Source organism: Neolamprologus multifasciatus, chromosome 11 (genome assembly GCF_963576455.1).
Source record: "Neolamprologus multifasciatus chromosome 11, fNeoMul1.2, whole genome shotgun sequence".
NCBI classification, from domain to species: Eukaryota; Metazoa; Chordata; class Actinopteri; order Cichliformes; family Cichlidae; genus Neolamprologus; species Neolamprologus multifasciatus.
The window spans coordinates 34,125,127-34,144,589 of NC_140449.1; the positions used below are offsets into that span (position 1 = coordinate 34,125,127).

General features: G+C 42.0%; 2 protein-coding genes across 3 annotated transcripts; both read left to right on the forward strand.

Moving 5' to 3' along the window:
- The first annotated feature begins 10 nt into the window (after positions 1 to 10).
- On the forward strand, positions 11 to 1,452 carry glrx3 (glutaredoxin 3). The gene has a single exon (XM_085177265.1). The coding sequence runs from the start codon at positions 11 to 13 to the stop codon at positions 983 to 985; it is 975 nt and encodes a 324-aa protein (XP_085033391.1). The 3' UTR covers positions 986 to 1,452.
- Positions 1,453 to 3,079: 1,627 nt separating this feature from the next.
- On the forward strand, positions 3,080 to 18,903 carry LOC146509106 (uncharacterized). 2 transcript variants are annotated; one of them, XM_085177272.1, is made up of 8 exons: positions 3,080 to 3,205; positions 4,033 to 4,092; positions 4,452 to 4,591; positions 7,656 to 7,726; positions 17,709 to 17,846; positions 18,116 to 18,211; positions 18,312 to 18,339; positions 18,421 to 18,903. In XM_085177272.1, the coding sequence occupies exons 1-7, from the start codon at positions 3,095 to 3,097 to the stop codon at positions 18,323 to 18,325; spliced, it is 630 nt and encodes a 209-aa protein (XP_085033398.1). In that variant the 5' UTR covers positions 3,080 to 3,094; the 3' UTR covers positions 18,326 to 18,339; positions 18,421 to 18,903. The 2 variants fall into 2 exon arrangements, with proteins under 2 accessions (XP_085033398.1, XP_085033399.1); XM_085177273.1 differs by lacking the exon at positions 3,080 to 3,205 and adding an exon at positions 3,454 to 3,660.
- Positions 18,904 to 19,463: the final 560 nt, after the last annotated feature.

The following is a 19,463-nucleotide window of genomic DNA, read 5'->3' on the forward strand; positions in this document are numbered from 1 at the left end:
GGAAAGAAAAATGGCGAATCTCGTGGAGGCGACTACCCAACAGCAGTTTGAAGATTTCTTAGCCAAAGCTGGAAAATGCCTGACCGTGGTGCATTTCCAAGCGGCGTGGGCTCCTCAGTGTGGCCAAATGAACGAGGTGATGGCCGAACTAGCCAAAGAACATGCGCACACTACGTTCGTGAAGCTGGAGGCGGAAGCGGTCCCGGAGGTGTCGGAGAAGTATGAAATTTCCTCCGTCCCCACTTTCCTTTTTTTCAAGGGGGGAGAGAAAGTGGACAGCCTGGACGGGGCTCACGCTCCGGAGCTGACTAAGAAAGTGCAGCGCCTCGCGGTGAGCGACGGTCCCGGTGGAGCCGCTGAGGGCAGCGGCGCAGATCTGAACCAACGGCTGAAGAAGCTGCTCAACGCCGCCCCCTGCATGCTCTTCATCAAGGGGTCACCCCAGGAGCCCCGCTGCGGATTCAGCCGACAGATAGTGGCGCTGCTGAAAGAGCACAAAATCCAGTTCAGCAGCTTCGACATCCTGTCCGATGAGGAGGTCCGACAGGGGCTGAAGACCTACTCCAACTGGCCCACCTACCCCCAGCTGTATGCGAACGGGGAGCTGGTGGGAGGACTGGACATAGTGAAGGAACTGGCTGAGTCCGGAGAGCTGGAGAACACTTGCCCGAAAGCTGTCACCTTAGAGCACCGACTGAAGACCATCATCAATCAGAGTCCAGTCATGCTGTTCATGAAGGGCAAGAAAGAGGCTGCCAGATGTGGCTTCAGCAGGCAGTTACTGGAGCTCCTGAACGGTAGCGGGGTGGATTATGACACCTTTGATATCCTGCAGGATGAAGAAGTGCGGCAGGGGCTCAAGACTTACTCTAACTGGCCAACCTACCCTCAGCTCTACGTGAAAGGAGAGCTTATCGGTGGTTTGGACATTGTCAAGGAGCTGAAGGAGAGTGGAGAGCTGGTATCAGTCCTGAAAGGGGAGTAGTAGATGGATCTGCATTGGCCATCTGAGGGAGGGAACAAGAAGCTGCTGCACATACCCAGATTAGCTCCAGTAACCCTGCAGAAGGGTCGAAATATTCTCTACTAACTAATTGTATTGTAGCAGGGGGATAGATTCACTATAATTACAGACAGAAATGAAACTGCTGTCAACAGTAAGAATTTACATCGGTTTTCCTTTCTGGTAATGGTCATTACTGGGCCACATGACGTTAGTTCACAATATCTGCATTTTTTGGGATTATAGCTTTCCTTCCAGTGTTGACAGCCTCACGCTTCAGTATGTTATATAAACTTTATTTTCCTACCCAGTCCAGCTGCTCACTGTTCACACCGTCCTGTTTGCACATTCTCCTCCAAGCTGTTTTTAGCTCTGTGCAAGGATCACTCTGTTAACAAGCTATGTGTGTTTGTCAGTAAAATTACGATTAAAAATGAAAACAATTTAAAGTGTTTTTTCTCTTATTGTTTAATCTGTAAGCATTCACTCTATTCACCCTGTAAGCATTAGGAAACTGAGGAGACGATACAATAAGAGACGAGCCGCCCTGTAATAATGAAGCAGCTACGTTGAAGCGCGAGATTTGACAGCGAGGTAATAGAACTAACAAAGTCTGGCTAAATATGTGTGATTCTCCTGAGGGGTAGAAGAAAATTACCACTTACACAAATCCTTTGTTTACAACACAGTTTCAGGGATAGGTTTCTACATGGTTTTTCACTGATGTGAAACAGCACCATCATGCACGCTGGCTTTAAGCTGGCCTCTGACACTAATCCCTTATGGACCTTCTTTTTATTCAGGAGGATTTCTTTTTGTTTGGGTAAAGGACATTTTCCCACTTCTTAGTGCAGCTTAACTGTGCAACATTTCTTGTATAAGCCTCAGACCCACAAGCTTAGAGACCAAAATTCAGAGTTTCATTTTAATGGAAAGAGGCCGAATAATTAATCAAAAGTCCAGAAAAAACACATTATATAATAGTTTTATTGAGTGAAATATGTATTTAATCCCCAAGAAAAACATGACTCAGTATGTGGGGTATTTTATAAGTACATGAACTTTGACCTATTGTCAATGTGGAGAAGCCTTCCCTATATTTGCTGCTCAGCTTCAGTGAACATCACCTTTCCCCCCCCAGTTTATTTTTTTTCACCATTGCACAACATTTTTATTCTTTTATTTCGATGTCAAAACTTTTTTGAAGCATGTCTAAATTAAACTTTGAAAATGCATCAAATCTCAATTTAGAAAACAAATCAGGTTGGTTATCTACACAGCACTCTGTCAAGAACGACAGTCTATCCCCGAGGTTCATGGGTGTTATTTTGAAATTGAGTTACAGCTGTGTTACACACCTGCTTCCACAAGGTGGAGTTGTTACACCTAATTAACTTTCTCCAGATAATTCACACTTGAAAACAAATAAATTAAAATCAGTTTTTCTACATCGTAAGTCACATATTATCAGCTTTACCTGGCAGCGTCAGATAGATAATGTCCCAGAGGTGTTCTATTGACTTAGGTCAGGTGAGTGTGGGGCCCAGTCAATGGTATCAGTTCTTTCATCCACCAGGAGCTGCCTACATACTCTTGCAACAAGTGGTTGGGCATTGTTGTGCTCCAGGAAGAACCCAGAGCCCACTGCATTAGTGTACTTATTAACTTACAACTGTGTAGGATCCTTGTATTGCCTCATGCTACCAGTAGTGACAGCGACCCTAGCCAAAAGCTAAACTAGTGTAAAAACAGTCAGAAAAGATGCAGAGGGAGAAATGTCCTCCACCCTTAACACCAATCCTGTTCTGGGGCTGTCTCATTGTTTTCCCTCTACTACACCTGCATTTAATTTCATTAACACCAAAGCGGCTGAACCTGATTAAAAATTCCCCAAACTGACCAGAAGTTTAACTGACTTGTTTTTATACTCTACTCATTATAGTTTATCATCATTTTATTGTAGGAAATAACATAAGTTGATCACAATTATGTAACCGTAGGCAAAAAAAACCCCAAATTGGAATGAAACTAATGTGATGTGATTTAGGATGTAGGAAAAAAACTTTCCTCATTTACTTTGAAGTGTGGATCATGTGGAGAAAGTTATTCAGGTGTAACAACTCCACCGTGTGGAAGCAGGTGTGGAACACAGCTCTGAGCAGAATTCAAATGAACACTTCTTCATACACGAGACATGAAAAGGTCAGTTATTCAATTAGCTGTTCAAAATATTTTGGCAATTATTCATAGTCTTTAAAACTGGTCATTTACAGGGAATGTTTGCTTAGTTTTGTTATTTATTGATTATTGTTTTGTTAATAGCTTAAACTAAATATTCTTTGTTTTTTTGATACAATTGTTTTCTTGACTTTCTTTTTTTTTTAAATCAGAAGCAAACCTGATTGAGAGAGCCGTGTGTGATTCTTAATAATCCAGTAATTTAGTAATCCCAAACCTAGTATGGGAAGACGAAACAGGAAGTTAATGATTCCTAGTGTGTGTGTTGACAGAAGGTGTGGGACACGGGGCAGGATGAACACAAACAAATAAAGTCAAAACTTGGGGTTGTTGTTTGTTACGTTCGTGAGAAAATTTGGTTGGTTCCAGTTTAGAAATAGCCACAAACACCTCCTACATACGATGATGAGTCAGTGATGGTGAGTTTTTAGCGAGTTTATTCCTTTCAGAAAATGTTGGATGAGTAAGACTACCTGTGAGAATAAATGTTTCAGTTTCCTATAAATGTATTCTATCCTGACGCTGAATCTTTACGTTCATGGATGCAAAAATCCCATTTCCAACCTATTATTTACCTTTAAAGTTCAGGGGTAATGCTGCTGTGCAGATTAATAATTTACCTCCACCCACACTGATAAAGTGGTCTGTTGGAGTATTGCACACATTCAGAGACAATCCTGGGAGTTTCCAGGCATTTTGATCAGGATTACTACAAAGTGTTGACTTAGACTGCAGCTATGTTAAAAGAAGTCTTCTCTCTTCTTCTGTCTTTGTACACTTTGCTGTATCAGACCATCGTTCCCTGCTTGGAGCCTGAGATGCTGTCTGTGAACGCGATCGACCGGCAGAAGGTGAGAGTAAAAATGAAAGGTAGAGGTTTAGATTTATGAAAATACCAAAGGCACTTCCCTCACTGGTCTGAGGGTTTTTTTTATAATAACCTCAGCACGACGGGATTTACTGTTGACCTTATTGCGTAACGTTCTGGTTAAGTGCATCTTATCTGTACAGGACTGGTATTTCACACTTACTACAACTGCAGAGAGATTTACCGAGATAAATATTAAGTACAACCACAAAGATGCACTTCCTACTCCCTCTGGTCTTTCCATAAGTGGTCTTCTGACGTGGGCTATTTTAAATAGCTTTCGTTCTCATACAGTTACTGCTACCCCACACTGTCGCGTCACACTCTGTGTGTCTGTTGCAGCATCTGGGGACGTGGTACTTTAAAGCAGCAGTCAGTCACAGAGAGGCGCACATCCAGAAGTTCAGAGTGCTGGACAACATTGTGTTCACCATGGAGGAAAGAGCAAACGACACACTGCTGCTGACTGGACACATGCGCATGTGAGGCAGCAAGTACAAGCACACACACACACACACACACTTTCATTTCTTTCTGGCCTTTGACACCACATGAGATGTTGGTTTTTATTTTTTTGTTTTATTTTAGTTGTTTTTAGTTTTATGTTGTTTTCTTTTTTAATATAGGGCTGTTTTAATTTTTATGTATTATGTGTTTTATTTATTTATTTTTCCTGTTTTCTGTTATTCTATTTTTTTCAACTTATTTTCTGCACAGCACTTTGGTCCTGTGCTGGGTATTTTAAAGTGCTTCATAAATAAAATTGGATTGGATAACTTTGTTGGGACATCTCATTGACATAATGCTTTCCCTAGCTGCATACCCGAACACTAACCATTACAAATGAATCCCTAACCCTATCCCTTAGCCTAAACCTAACCATAACCTAATTGTAATCCTGACCCTAAAACCACATTTTGAGTCTGAAAATGTCTTCATGGGGATGAGCATTTTGTCCCCATAAGTGACTGTTGATCCCTGCAAGTACAGTATGCCAGTTTTCTTTTTTCACAAATAATAATAATAATAATAATAAAAGAACTCGATGTAAGGGAAAAAATGAAATGTTCTTGCAAAACTCAAAGGATATGCAGATGAGAATTTCTGAATGTGAAACTAAGTTTAAAATTCAAGCTCACAAAAACTGGGTAATAGAAAACTGGAAAGATGTTGAGGTCTGATGAGTCTCAGTTACTGCAGACAACATTTAGGTTTGACAATGGCTGTATCCCAATTCCGGGTCTGCAGCCTTAAAGTACGCAGCCTCAACGATCCTCAAGGGCCGCGTACTTAAAGACCGCTAAGGCCGGAAGTGCGAGGCTTGTGAAATGGGACGGTCTAGCCTCCGCTGCGCTGCCCAGGTTGCCTAGCAACCATGATACTAACAGCTGGAAACGTTTCATACAGCTTTGTTTGACAGACATGAAGGAGAAAATCTTTTGTTCATTTGTTTGTTTGTTTCTACATGAGCTTTGATCATTCTCTGTAAGATTAAGCTCAGCTATTGAACGGCGTATATTTTAAAGTAAAGGCTTTAAAACCAAGTTAGTACAAACGTCACTAATGTCACATAACTTTGCCGACATGTGGCCAACAGGAATGTTTTAATGTTCTTCGTTTGTAAACATTTGCACATAAATAAGTGACATAATATTCAGTACTTACTTAAAGTTTACTCTTCGGGCGCCCCTCATCCGCCGTTTTTTTCAGCAAAATTATCCACACCCACCTATGCATTCTGGGATATGTTGGGCCACGAAGTCTACACCGCCACGTCCTTAAAATTCAGGGAAATGAAGGACGCATTTGAGGGCCGCATTTCGAGCAGCCTTCGAATTGGGACAGCCTTCGTCGCGTCGCGGTGACGTAATCGGCCTTAAAATGCGGCCTTTAAGGCTGCAGACCCTGAATTGGGATACAGCCAGTGTTTCTAGTAGATAATGGCAGAAAAGCTGAAGAGGGTGAATTGAGGCTGTGGTTTGGGGATGGCCTCAGGATAGCACACTGTGTTTGAGCTCAGATCAGCTCAAACTGGTTTATTGAACATGATGATGATGAGTTCGCTGCAGTCTAGTGGCCTTTCACAAAATTACCAAATCTCAATCCAACACAGCACCTTTGGGATGTAAATAAATCTGCAGCTATTGTGATGCTATTGTGTCACTATGGACCAAAGTCTCTGAGGACTCATCAATGCCACTATCTGTGAATCTATGCCACAAAGAATTAAGGCAGCTCTGAAGGTAAAAAGGGGTCCAGCACAATAAAATCATGCTATACTCAATAAAGTGGCCTGTGAGTGTATATGAATGCAAATAATGAAAAGCATAAATAACCCACTTCAATGATATTCTCTGGACCAGGGGTGGGCAACTCCAGGCCTCGAGTGCCGGTGTCCTGCAGATTTTAGATGTCCTTGATCCAACACAGCTGATTTAAAGGCTAAATGACCTCCTCAACATGTCTTTAAGTTCTCCAGAGGCCTGGTAATGAACTAATCATTTGATTCAGGTGTGTTGACCCAGGGTGAGATCTAAAACCTGCAGGACACCGGCCCTCGAGGCCTGGAGTTGCCTACCCCTGCTCTGGACCTTGAAGCTAAATGAAATCACCTGTGAAATTGTGAGTAAAAGTGTCGTTGATGCAACTTGCCTTGCATCAAAGCAAGTTGAAACATGTGATGCACACAATTATTTAATAAAATCTTATCTCGAAAAAGCACATCAGCTTAACAGCACAGAACACTTCTAAGCTGTGAGCTTTAGTTTCCTCCTCTGAAATGGAACAACTGTTCATTCACTTGTGTCATTGCACTTAGATTATTGTAATGCCCTCTTTACGGGCATAGACAAATCACCTGTGTCACACCTGCAATTCAGAATGCTGCAGCCACTCCTGACACATTCTGGGAAGCAAGCTCACATTACCCCTGTTTTATTTCCTTTACATCAGCTCCCACTTGATTTTAGAAGTTTTAAAATCCTCACACTTACATACAGATAGCTGTCCCTCATCCAAGGCTAAAGACTAAAGGGGACAGAGCTTTTCAGTCTGTGGCACCGAGGCTCTGAAACAGTTTACTACTGTAGTTCTGTTTAGCTGACTCTGTGGAGTCTTTCTCTAATCCAACCTTCTGCTGAGATTCTTTTGTTATCTGTTTTTTAACCTTAAAATCTGTTTTTAATATGGTTCTTTGTTTATATTGCAATGTAATTGTTGTTCAGCGCTTTGTGATTCTGATTACAGTGAAATAAACTTTACTTACTTCCAAGTTAGTTAAAAAATAGAAATGTTCCAGTGGAGTGTTCCTGATTTTGGAGTTTGACGAAATGGATAAACACGTGCGTGAAACTGCTTAATGGAATGGTCAGAACAGGAGAAATTAACAGAAACAAGAAACCCCACAAGCACAAATAGATACTAGAATTAGGGAAGTGATGTGTAGAAAATGTAACAGTCGTCAGCGCATGTTTCAGAATGAAACGAAAGTCTTTCTACTATGTTTCACTTGCATTTATAAAAATTGCTATGTTCACTGTTTTTCAGGGGGGATAACTGCATAAAGCAGACCTGGACCTATCATATAAATCTTGAGAGCAATGATTTGGAACTGGAAGGTATCTGCAGCACCATCTACTTACACAGACGCTTATAATACACACAGTAAATATGGGTTTCCACAGGTCAAAATAAGTTCGATTTTTAAGATGGTAACTTTGTGCTCATGAATAAAAAAGAATAAACAAACTGACAACAAATACAGCAACAAACTATGCAGCAGCTTCCCAGAGTCCTGCTGTTATCTGTTTGACCATCATGGCACTAAAGCGCACCAGTGAGCTTATTTTTGGATATCATTGTTCTATACATGCAGGAATTCTCTGGATCTTTATAACTTCTGGAGATTTCAGATATAAGTATTTATAAGTATTTCTTAAAAATTTCAGTGCAGGCAAGAAGAAAACACCGGCAGAACTGTTGATGAAGTTAAAGAAAACAATTTTTTTCCTAACTTTTCTAATTTTAATGGTGTTTGGCTCATTGCTACGGGTCATTTGATCCTTATACAACTGTTGCAAGAGCTTGGTCCGCATAGCCAGCGATAAGTCGGACTCGTTCCCGGTGGGTGATGGGTGCTGCCAGGGCTGCCCTTTGTCACAAATTCTGTTCGTAACTTTTATGGACAGAATTTCTAGGCGTAGCCAAGTGGCAGAAGGCTTTCACTTCGGTGGTCTCAGGTCTCATCTCTGCTTTTTGTGAATGATGTGGTTCTGTTGGCTTCATCGGGTGAGGGCCTCCAGCTCGCTTTGGAACGGTTCGCAGCCGAGTGTAAAGCAGTGGGGATGAGAATCAGCACCTCCAAATCTGAGGCCATGGTCCTCAGATGGAAAAGGGTGGAGTGCCCACTTGGGTCAGGGACAAGTTCTTGCCCCAAGTGGAGGAGTTTAAGTGTCTCGTGGTCTTGTTCAGGAGTGACGGGAGAAGGGAGCGGGAGATTGACAGACGGATTGGTGCTGCGGCTGCAGTGATCTGGATGCTATATTGGTCTGTTGTGATGAAGAGAGAGCTGAGTGTAAAAGCGTAGTTCTCAATTTACTGGCCAATCTACGTCCCTACCCTCACCTGTGGTCACGAGCTGTGGGTAGTAACCGAAAGAACGAGATCACGGATACAAGCGGCGGAAATGGGCTTCCTTGGAAGGGTGGCTGGCCTCTCCCTTAGAGATAGGGTGAGCAGTTCGGCCATCCGGGAGGAGCTCAGAGTAGAGCCGCTGCTCCTTCATTTCGAAAGGAGCCACTTGAGGTGGTTCGGGCATCTGACAAGGATGCCTCTGAGCACCTCCTGAGTGAGGTCTCCAGGGCATGTCCCACCAGGAGGAGGCCCCGGGGCAGACGCCTGGGAACGCCTCGGTGTTCCACTGGACAAGCTGGAAGAGGTGGCTGGGGAGAGGGACGTCTGGGCTTCTCTGCTTAGGCTGCTGCCCCTGCAACCTGGCCCCAGATAAATGGGAGAAGATGGATGGATAAATGTTTTAGATGAATACATAAACACATTTTCATTATTTGAAATTCTCAATTAAATCTGTGTTGATATATTTATATATATATATTGCTTTACTTTAGACAGACAAAAGTACATTTATTACGTTTTGTAAATTAAATTACTGATATTCAAATTTAGCCGTCAATCATTAGTCTTGTTTTGTAGAAAGTTTATAGTAAAAGATAACACAGACGTCAAGTCAACTTGAAAATTCAAAAGTTAGACCAAAACAGATAGCAGCGTGCAGTAATGCTCTGCACACTCCTGTCTGTGCTATCACCATAACGATCAATGACCCAGCTACACAGTTCACTCAATGTGTCACAGCTTTGCTTATCTAACATGAACACACACACACACACACACACACACACACACACACACACACACACATACATGCAAAGAACAATTCAGTACACAGAATGCGTATCATACCAGCCAACTGTCAAATTTTGCTCCTGCAAATGCAGAACTTCTTACAGTCCCACTAAAATTTGACACATAGTTTTACACTCCTTACGTTTGTATGGAGCCCCGCAGGGGACATGGGAGAAAAAAAAATTAAGACGGACTTTTGCAAGATCTTGCAAAAGTCCGTCTTAACTCTGTTACTAAATGCAGATGCTTGAGAATACTGGGTTAAGTGGATTAAAGTATCAAACAACTCGATCTCATTCTAAAATATTACAGTTTTTCTTAATTTCATTGACCTGCCTAAAAAAACTGGGATCCACTCAGTTTTTAACATCACTCAGCAGAGCAAATATGTTAACAATTACTCACTGAATTGACACATTTTCCCCACCCGACTGCACAACAGTTATTACAGATGTGATTCAAGTAGTCCAAACCCCACTGTTTTAGCTGCAGTAACCAAACAGAAAAATGTATGAAACCCCTAAAACACCTGTTTGACACTCCAAGTTCAAGTTCAAGTTCAAATTTTATTCGGCACATGCAGTGGCAGGTTGCCCTGGAGTGGAATGAACCCGCCCCCCGACCTTACACACACAACACAGACATCACATGGGGATACAAGTCAGAGAACGGTTGCATTACAGAAAAACACTGAAATGTACACTACAATGGGAAAGTACAAGAGGAAAAAAAGAGACCTCTGCTCATGCTGGGCTCCTGGGAGGACAGCATGAGAACAGGAAACAAAAAAACTCCTCTGCACAGAAAGCACATAAATGTCCACAGCACAACATTATGGAGCACGTGACCAGCAACAGGGTTGGGTAGGGGGTGAGGAGTAATCCTACACAGCAGCCATCCTGCCACTGCGCCGACTCTCCAGCGCGGGCCCAGACCCGCCAGGTTCTCCAGGAGGGAACAAGTGTCGAAGGCGTTTGGAAGGGGAGGGGGGATGTGTGAGTGCTTATCAGTGTAAGTGTATGTGTGTGCGTGTCCAGAGTTCAGCTGAGACAGTGTCCCTCGCCCTGCCAGGCTAAATAAACAGACTGCCAGCCAACCCAGGTGGCCTTGCATGGAATGGGGGGAACAGTCTAAACACAGTCATTATCAGGAAGTTTTTGTTCGGCTCCAGCCTTGAGCCCACAGCTGGCGCCGAAGGGGTAACCGCATTATGATGGTGATTTTTCTTTTACAAACAACTCATGAGAATTTCAAGCTGTTCTTAACATTCCGACACTGGTCTCTCCATCTCCCGTTGGAGAGCCACGAGCTTGTTTGATAACGATGTTATCAAACTTGCGCTCTGTGGTCTTGTCATTCTTGTGCTCAAAGAGCAGATTCTGAGAACTCACGACCGCAGTGAGCTGCTCCAAGATGTGATCCAATTTATTCTGAGTATTCACAGCAGCCGTAAGCTTCTCCAAGGTCTTATCCATGCTGCACTCAGTGAGCCCATTCTGAGAAGTCGCGCCTTGTCCCATCGTTTCAATCCCAGCGGACAGCCTTGGGGGGGTTTGAACAGCCGGTTCCGCTGTCTTTATTCTTCGATAAGGCGGGGCCAAGCCAGCTCCGATCAGCAAGAACCCTGTTATCATGGTTCAGAATAGGTAGATATCTTCAGCGTCCTCAATCGACAGTCCCGCCAGGCAAACGACCCTCCAGTTATGCCACCCGTCCATCGTGTATCCGGCAGGGAAAGTACCTCCAGGACACTCAGGCTCACCTGAGGCCCGGACTTCTCATTGAGAAAAGGGTATCAATAGCATTCAGGGACCAGTTGATCAAATCCATAATTCTCTTTTAGGTTTTAGAAACAGACTGTGAGAGAGTGTTCCAGGGAAAAGTAAAAACACAAGACAAGACAAGGACATAAGAAGCTAAGCAGGGAAGATAAGGGAGAGGAAGAGAGGAGAAAAGTGCAACGCCTTCGCCAAGAGCCTTCACAATAATCTTCAGTCTGCAGGACTTAAAAGGTGCCACGTCTGTGTTGTTCTTTACCAGCACAGATGGAGGCGGTCTGAGGCAGATAAGAGTGAGAGTAAGAGGTAGAGGGGTGCAGGTGTAGTTGGAAAGGCCCAAGTTTCAAAAGAAATTTGGGCAGCTGTTGTTGATCATGTTATCAATCATGGCCTTTTACTTAGAGGCTGGACAAAGAGTACAGCTTGTTCTAGACAGAAACACGGCTGCATTCGTTGTCAGAATTTTTTGACGGGAGAACAGATTGCTGCAGAGATATCTTCAGTGATATACTTTATGTAATTGTTTCCTCATTCCCATTACAAGTTACTCTACATCTTTATAGAATCCAAAGGCTGCCATCCTCTGCAGCTGTTGTGAACATGGTCGTTACAAACAATGCCATAAGCCTGACCACCACTGACCGCGTCCTAAGAAGTAACGATGTGGAAATGAAGCAGCAGTTCCATTTCAAAGGAACTCTGAAGCTGTGAAGGAGGCCAGATGCAAATATGTGGAAATGTTACTATACTGTAATGCCTTGTCATATCATACAGTTACAGTCAACTGGAGACACCTTTCATTGTAATTTTGCCCTTTTTTACTGAGAGAATAATGGGGCTTGAAGTTGGGGGCACATCATGTCTCCATTTATGTTGTAGAAGAGGAGATGTGGAAAGAAGCCCACTGGGTACAGGCCCACTTTCACCGTTTCAGGACAGAGGGGCGCCAACATAACCGTGCGTGCTGCCATCCCCAGTGATGGTGTCATATGCCATATCCCCACTATTGGCCCGAGCGCCTCATAACATTCCTGAATGCACTTTGTGAGAAGCTGATCCCACCTGAGGAGAGACAGCTGTTGAGGCCTGTCATGCCAATCTTGTAATTATTTTGGGGAATGTGGTGTTGCACCACTCTCACCTTGTCAATAAGTGGTTTGCAGTACACCCTAGTATGGTGATGCAGTTCCTCCCAGCATATTGCCCATTTTTTAATCAAAGCATTTCTGATTCTGCATCCAGTTCATTGCCAGAAGACAGATTTGGTCCAGGCTATGTAGAAAGTTGACAACTGGCTACAATGACGAGCAATGGTGCACTGATTTGCACTGAGGACTGTATTTTGTATTTTGTTGTCCATTGTGTAACGATTGATTGGAAGAGCTCATACACGTGTTCGCAGATTGTAGTGTTTGAAGTTAAAATGTGCTTTTGTTTCATATTTTAAATGTTGTGTGCCTGTGGCCTGTGTGCGCTAACTGTTTGGAAAGTGTGGAGTTTGCTGTCATGCAGTGGCCAACTCAAAAAAACAAACCTAAAAAAGTGTCACTGCTGTGTCGGCAGACGTGTGAAGGTGAAGTGAGGACCCAGGTTCAGGCAGAGGTTGGGATGAGAAGTGAGTTTATTTAAGTGGAGATGGGGAGGACAGGAACAAAGAAATAACTAAACTGGGAAAACCTAAACACATGAAACTGAAGCCAAAACTCACAAGATAACATGCAGCAGAACACAGGGAGACCCGGGGAGACATCACAGAAGAACCAGCAACTAACAGAGGCAAATACACATAGGTGATAACGAGGGAATGAGACACAGAAGGAGAGCACAGCTGGGAGTAATCAGACATGACGAGACCAGACCTTCACAATGACACAGGAAATACACAAAGACGCAGACCAGAGGGGAAGAGAAAAACACTGAGGAGCATGAGGGAGAGCACAGACATGATGATAAACTAAACTAAACAACTTAGGACCAAAAGAATAACTCCAATAACAACAAATGAACTCTACAGAAACACAAGAAAACAAAGAATACTGGGTCAGAATGACCATGACCATGACAACATGTGGGTGGTAATCTGCGACTATGGTACCAAAATGATTACCATCATCAACAACTTCCTGCCTTTACAGCTGGACTTTTTTGCCCTTTAAAAGTGGCAAAATGTGTGCCTATCTAACCACCTGCTGTGGCACTGTGGCATATCACGTTAAATAACTTTTAACAGCTGCACTGACCTAGTTTTCATTTCTTGACAAGTTGTTTTTCATTATGTGTCACATCATTTGGTGACACAGTTGTTGAAGCAGCAGTAGGTCAGATGTTTAGGCTCCTTCAATTGTTGAACTCTCCTTGGGCATACCACTAAACCCTGTATTTCCCCAAAGCAGCTGTGGACATTGGTAGATCTGGGTAATAACACTTGTTGTAAAGTGGACTTTAATGTTTGTTCATTATCCTGGTACACCAAGATTTTCTTTAATTATCCCCTGTTATGTCCCGGCTCTGCTAGGCAACAGAGAAGGTAACATAAATGAGGCCACCACGGAGGGAATCAGTTAAGAAAAAGGTTTATTACAAAAAACTCAGAACTGAAAACCGATAGCGTCGCTTAAAGCAAACCACTAAGCAATTGGCCAACACATGCGCTGCCCAGGTTGCCTAGCAACCATGATACCAACAGCTGGAAATGTTTCATACAGCTTTGTTTGACAGAAATTAAGGAGAAAATCTTAAATTCGTTTGTTTGTTTGTTTCTACATGTGCTTTGATCATTCTCTGATTAAGCTCAGCTATTGAACGGCGTATATTTCAAAGTAAAGGCTTTAAAACCAAGTTAGTACAAACGTCACTAATGTCACATAACTTTGCCGACATGTGGCCTACAGTAATGTTTTAATGTTCTTCGTTAGTAAACATTTGCACATAAATAAGTGACATAATATTCAGTACTTACTTAAAGTTTACTCTTCGGGCGCCCCTCATCTGCCGTTTTTTGCGGCAAAATTATCCACACCCACTGCCGCGCTATGCATTCTGGGATATGTTGGGCCGCAAAGTCTACACCGCCAAATCCTTAAAATTCAGGGAAATGAAGGACGCATTTGAGGGCCGCATTTCAAGCAGCCTTCGAATTGGGACAGCCTTCGTCGCGTCGCGGTGACGTAATCGGCCTTAAAATGCGGCCTTTAAGGCTGCAGACCCTGAATTGGGATACAGCCATTGAAAGTTCTTCAGCCTTTTGTAGTCACAGTACAATCAGTCACTCATTGGTCCCTGGAGCACCACAGGTCAACAGCCAGCCAATCGTCTGTAGGTCCTGGCACACTTGGGTTTCCCTACAGGGAGGCCGGCCCACTTCCTCCAAGGCCAGGGGCCGTAACATCACCCTCAAATGATCCTTTCATACACCCACAGGGGATCTCCTCCTAGTCAGACATTTATTTATTTATTTTTTCCCTTTCCTGGCTCTTGATGGAGGTGGTCGCACTTTCTCCCTCTCCCTCAGTCAAGGCCACCTGCGTCGACCGAAGATTGTTGACTTTTGCCTAACCGAGTGAAGGGACACTTTCTCTCAGCTGAACACGAGACACACACACTCACCCCCTCCAAACACCTTCAAAGCTTATGTCTTCTATGGTGTGAGATGTGATGATTCATGTGTCATGTGCTGAGGTGTTTTTTTCTCAAACTGATCTCCCCGTTGGAGTTCGTTTATCTCCTCGTCTTTCATCGTGTTGTGCACTTTCCATTGTTTCGGATCGGGTCGCTGCTCGTGCGGTCGACCGTCCATTGCTAGCCTGGCCTGTCTCCCCAATGTGATGTAAAGTATCTATCTTAATTGCCCCTTGGGGATAAATAAAGTCTCTCTGACTGTGACTGTGACTGAGACATGCTTGAAACACAACACCTAAGTGGGCCTCAGTAGGCCAGAACCACCTCAGCTGACTCCTTTGGATGTGGTAGAGCAGCAGCTCTAACCAGACTCCCACAAACGACCCGTCTCAAAGAGTGAGCCCAAGACATGGAAGAAGCTCATGTCTACCACTTGCATTCTGCTGAATTATAACCCAAACCATAACCTTTTTTTTAAAAGAACCTAACCATGTAGGACAAGTGTAAAGTTCACTGAGCTGTAAGGTGAAAGTCACTTCTGTGAAAGATTGTTTCATGTTTTAGGAGCAAATTGATTAACATCAGCACAAACCCCCTGGCTTCTATGATGTATTTAGGGGAAAATATTTGTGACCATTTCACCAACAGTATCCTGTTCAACAGACTGTGGGTTTGCATATCTGATGTCACAGGGATTTGCAGCATGTATTTGCAATCGGTGGTTTTGTTGTTTCGTTTTTTTTGCTTGTTTCAGTGAGGGAAGGACTCGTTTGTCTCACCTCAATAGCCTTACACTCCTCAGGGTTCAATTTTAGGGCAACAGTTCAGACAAGACCTCAGATAGGAATGAATTGTTCAGAATTTGATTTATAGGCCCTTTGAGTCTGATAGTAATGCAAAAGAAACCAAGGTTTTCAATAAATTACTTGTAATCACTTCAAACACATATAATTGACAGTTTTTATTGTAACACATAAATTACAAAACAAAGTCAAAGTCAGTCATAATTTTCTTTTAGTTTTAAAACAGCAAAAATAAACAGCTTCTTCTCAGTGTTCAACTCGTGCTGTCTATGCCCATAAAAATTAATCGTTTCTTTGATCTAAATAAAACTGCATGTGCAAAAAAAGCGAAAAGAAAAGACATCAGGAATGGGATGAATATCTTTTCAAAGTATTGTATTTATCAGCCCAAAGGAGACTTTTACATGACTGGCACTCTTTATGTTCTCACTGTGAATCCCCTTTGCCGTAACATGTCATGCTATACAAATAAATTGACAGTGAACATAAACATTGCAAATAACAACAGCGCTCCAGAAATGACTTTAAAAATGTGCTGGTCCTTTTATTTGATGGTGAATTGAGTCTACATCACAAAAACGTGGTTAGCAACAGCATAAAGACAGAAAGTCCCACATTCAGCACCTGAAATGACTGTAAAGTTTAAAAATCAACCCGGCCACATTATAGGGACAAGTGAAAATTTCTGCCACCTGTTATGGACTATTTTTATAATAACACATTAAATGGGAAACCACAATGGGACTCTACTGAATGCACTATTTTATTCCACCTTCGGTCACAGCCATGTTCTTGTGATTTAGGATTTTTGACAATTTCTTTAATGACAAATCAATAATTTCTTATTACAGTTGACAAGATAACTAAATTCAGATTTAGCTTTTCTAACTGACCACCCTGTTTTTCTATACCATACCATACCACCTTTATTTATAAAGCACTTTAACATAAAACCAGAGTTCACAAAGTGCTGTACATGCTAATAGCATAAGTAAATAAAAATTAAAATGAGATAAGATAAAATAAAAAACTAAAATAAATTGAAACATGTTAAAACAAATAGAGTCGACCCCTCTAATCAATGCCAAAGGCTTCAGCGAATAAATATGTTTTAAGAAGACTTTTAAATTCAGAAAGAGAAGAGGCCTGCCTAACATGCAAGGGTAGATCATTCCACAACTTTGGAGCAACTACAGCAAAAGCACGATCACCTTTAAATTTATACTTAGTTTTCGGTACCTTAAGGAGCTGCTGATTGGTGGACCTAAGAGAACGGGCAGGTGTATATGGTTGTAGTAGAGGTGGGGGCGGCCAGGCCATTAAGAGATTTAAAAGCAAATAAGAGAATTTTAAAAACAATCCTAAAATGTACAGGTAGCCAGTGGAGTGAAATTAAAATTGGGGTGATGTGCTCAGACTTTTTTGTTCCAGTTAAAAGACGTGCTGCAGCATTTTGCACAACCTGCAGGCGCCTAATGGACGCATCACTAACCCCAAAATAAAGTGCGTTACAATAATCCAGCCTAGAAGTAACAAAGGCATGGATTACTGTCTCAAAATGCTGTTTCGATAAGATAGGCTTTATTTTGGCTAATTCCCTCAAATGAAAAAAGCTAGATCTTACAACAGCTCTGACCTGGCTTTCAAATTTAAGATTTGCCTCTATTTTAACTCCCAGATTAGTGATGACTGGTTTAACATACTGTGCCAGCGAACCAAGATATTATAGATCTTGGTTCGCTGACACCCTGTTTTTCTATGCTTTCATGTACCCAGGGCCCAATTTCCACTGTAGAATTCTGTTTATTTGACCCATTGAAGTAGCATTTTCTGCAGCACTTTAGCTCAAAACAAAGAATTCTGCTTCTTAAATTTAGATTTTTACACAGGGACCCTATTTAAAGCTAAAGTTTGATTAGAAGATAAAATTGATATCACAGTCATTATCTGCTTTGCTCTTTTCTGTGATTTTACTACAGGAAGGCCACAGCGCAAGAACCTACTATGGAGTGGCAAGTGGGCCGAATGCTCCGAATGCATCATTTTCCAGGAAATAGAGCCTCCACTAGATAAGGAGAAAGGAACGGAAGACTCCCTGCATAGACACATGCTGTATTGTAAGCTATTTTAAAGAATTAGAAGTTAAATGCAAATAAATGATTAAACAAAATGTCAGAAATATTCCTGGTTATTAAGTCAGCCATGTGATTACTGTAAGTGTGCTAACCACCGCACTAGAGAACCAATCTTAAAGATGACAAAAATTACAATAAAAATTTAAACCTGTGGTTATTTTAAATGTTTGACACAAGTCCAGCTTTCTGCTGAATGCACACACTAAACTATCTCGACTAACTTACCTTTCGGTAACTGCTTTTCTTTCAAGCTCGCAGCAGTAATAGCTCTGACATGGTGGCAACATTTCTGAAAAATGCAGCCTGTCATAACATGCAGGCGAGCGTCACACCACATCAAGAGAAAGGTGAGCGGTTTAGATATGATCTCTAACCACTCAAATAAATTTGTTTGTGCTTGAATGCAATCGTATTTGTCGACCTCTAAAGTTATACTTGTATTTACAGAGTTTTGCACGTAGTTATCAAGATTACGGTGAGCACATGCAGCATATACATTTTTCATATGTATGTGTATATGTATGTATGACTGTTAAAATATTCTTGGTTTTTACAGGTTGCTGTTGGATCCACTGGCTTCCTCAATGACAAGAATATTTCTTTCTTTTTTTCTTGAGTAATTGTTAACCAATTAAAACCAAAACACCTAAGTCCTGTCTCCCTCATGTAATTTGCTTTTCCATTTTTAAATTTATAAGTATATCAAGTTATGGTGCGTCAGAAAACATCACAAAAAACACAGTGATCTTTATTGTTATGAAACAACATCTATCAAAGATCTACACAGGAGGGGACCTGCCTTACAGTACGTCTCTGCGGAAAAAAACTGGGTGATTTCCACGATGCTTTTGAGCAGAACGAGCTGTTCACAAAAGTTGTAAAGTAGGTGTCAAGGTTGTGCTGTGGCAGGCAGGATGTAGAAACAAAACAAGATACAAGAAAGAAAACATGATAACCAGGAGCTCAGTAGGAGACCAGAAACTAGAAATCAAAGAAACTAGAAAACTAAGAGCTGATGAGAAAACAAACACAGGAGCAAGAAGGAAACAGCACAGAGAGGGCACGACATGACAACAGGCAGAGGAAAACACAGGGCTAAAATACACAGGGGAAAAACAAGAGAAAGGAAACACAGCTGGGATTAATCTGACATAACAAAACCTATTTTTATTCTCTGGCTTTTAACTGATATTTATTATTATTTTTTTAAATTTTATTGCTATGTCTGGTTTTTTTACTATGTGCATATTAGTATTGTACAGCACTTTGGTCTACCAGGTGTGTTTTTAAAGTGCTATATAAATAAATAAATGATGATGATGATGATGATAACAAGACGGGGAGGAAGCAAAATTGAATACACTGAACACAGGACAAGGAAGCTTAACACAGTGAATGGGGAGACACAGGGAACATAGGGACAAGGGTGACTGGGCATGAAACGTGGGACATGGGAACAGCACAGAGTAGACGTGGGAACAGAGACTAAACATAAATACTAAGGAGGAAGGACTACAATCACTAAGAACACAAGAAATAAAGGGAACCAAAACCAGGAATAACAATAATCAAGGGAGATTAAATCAGAATCTGAAACAC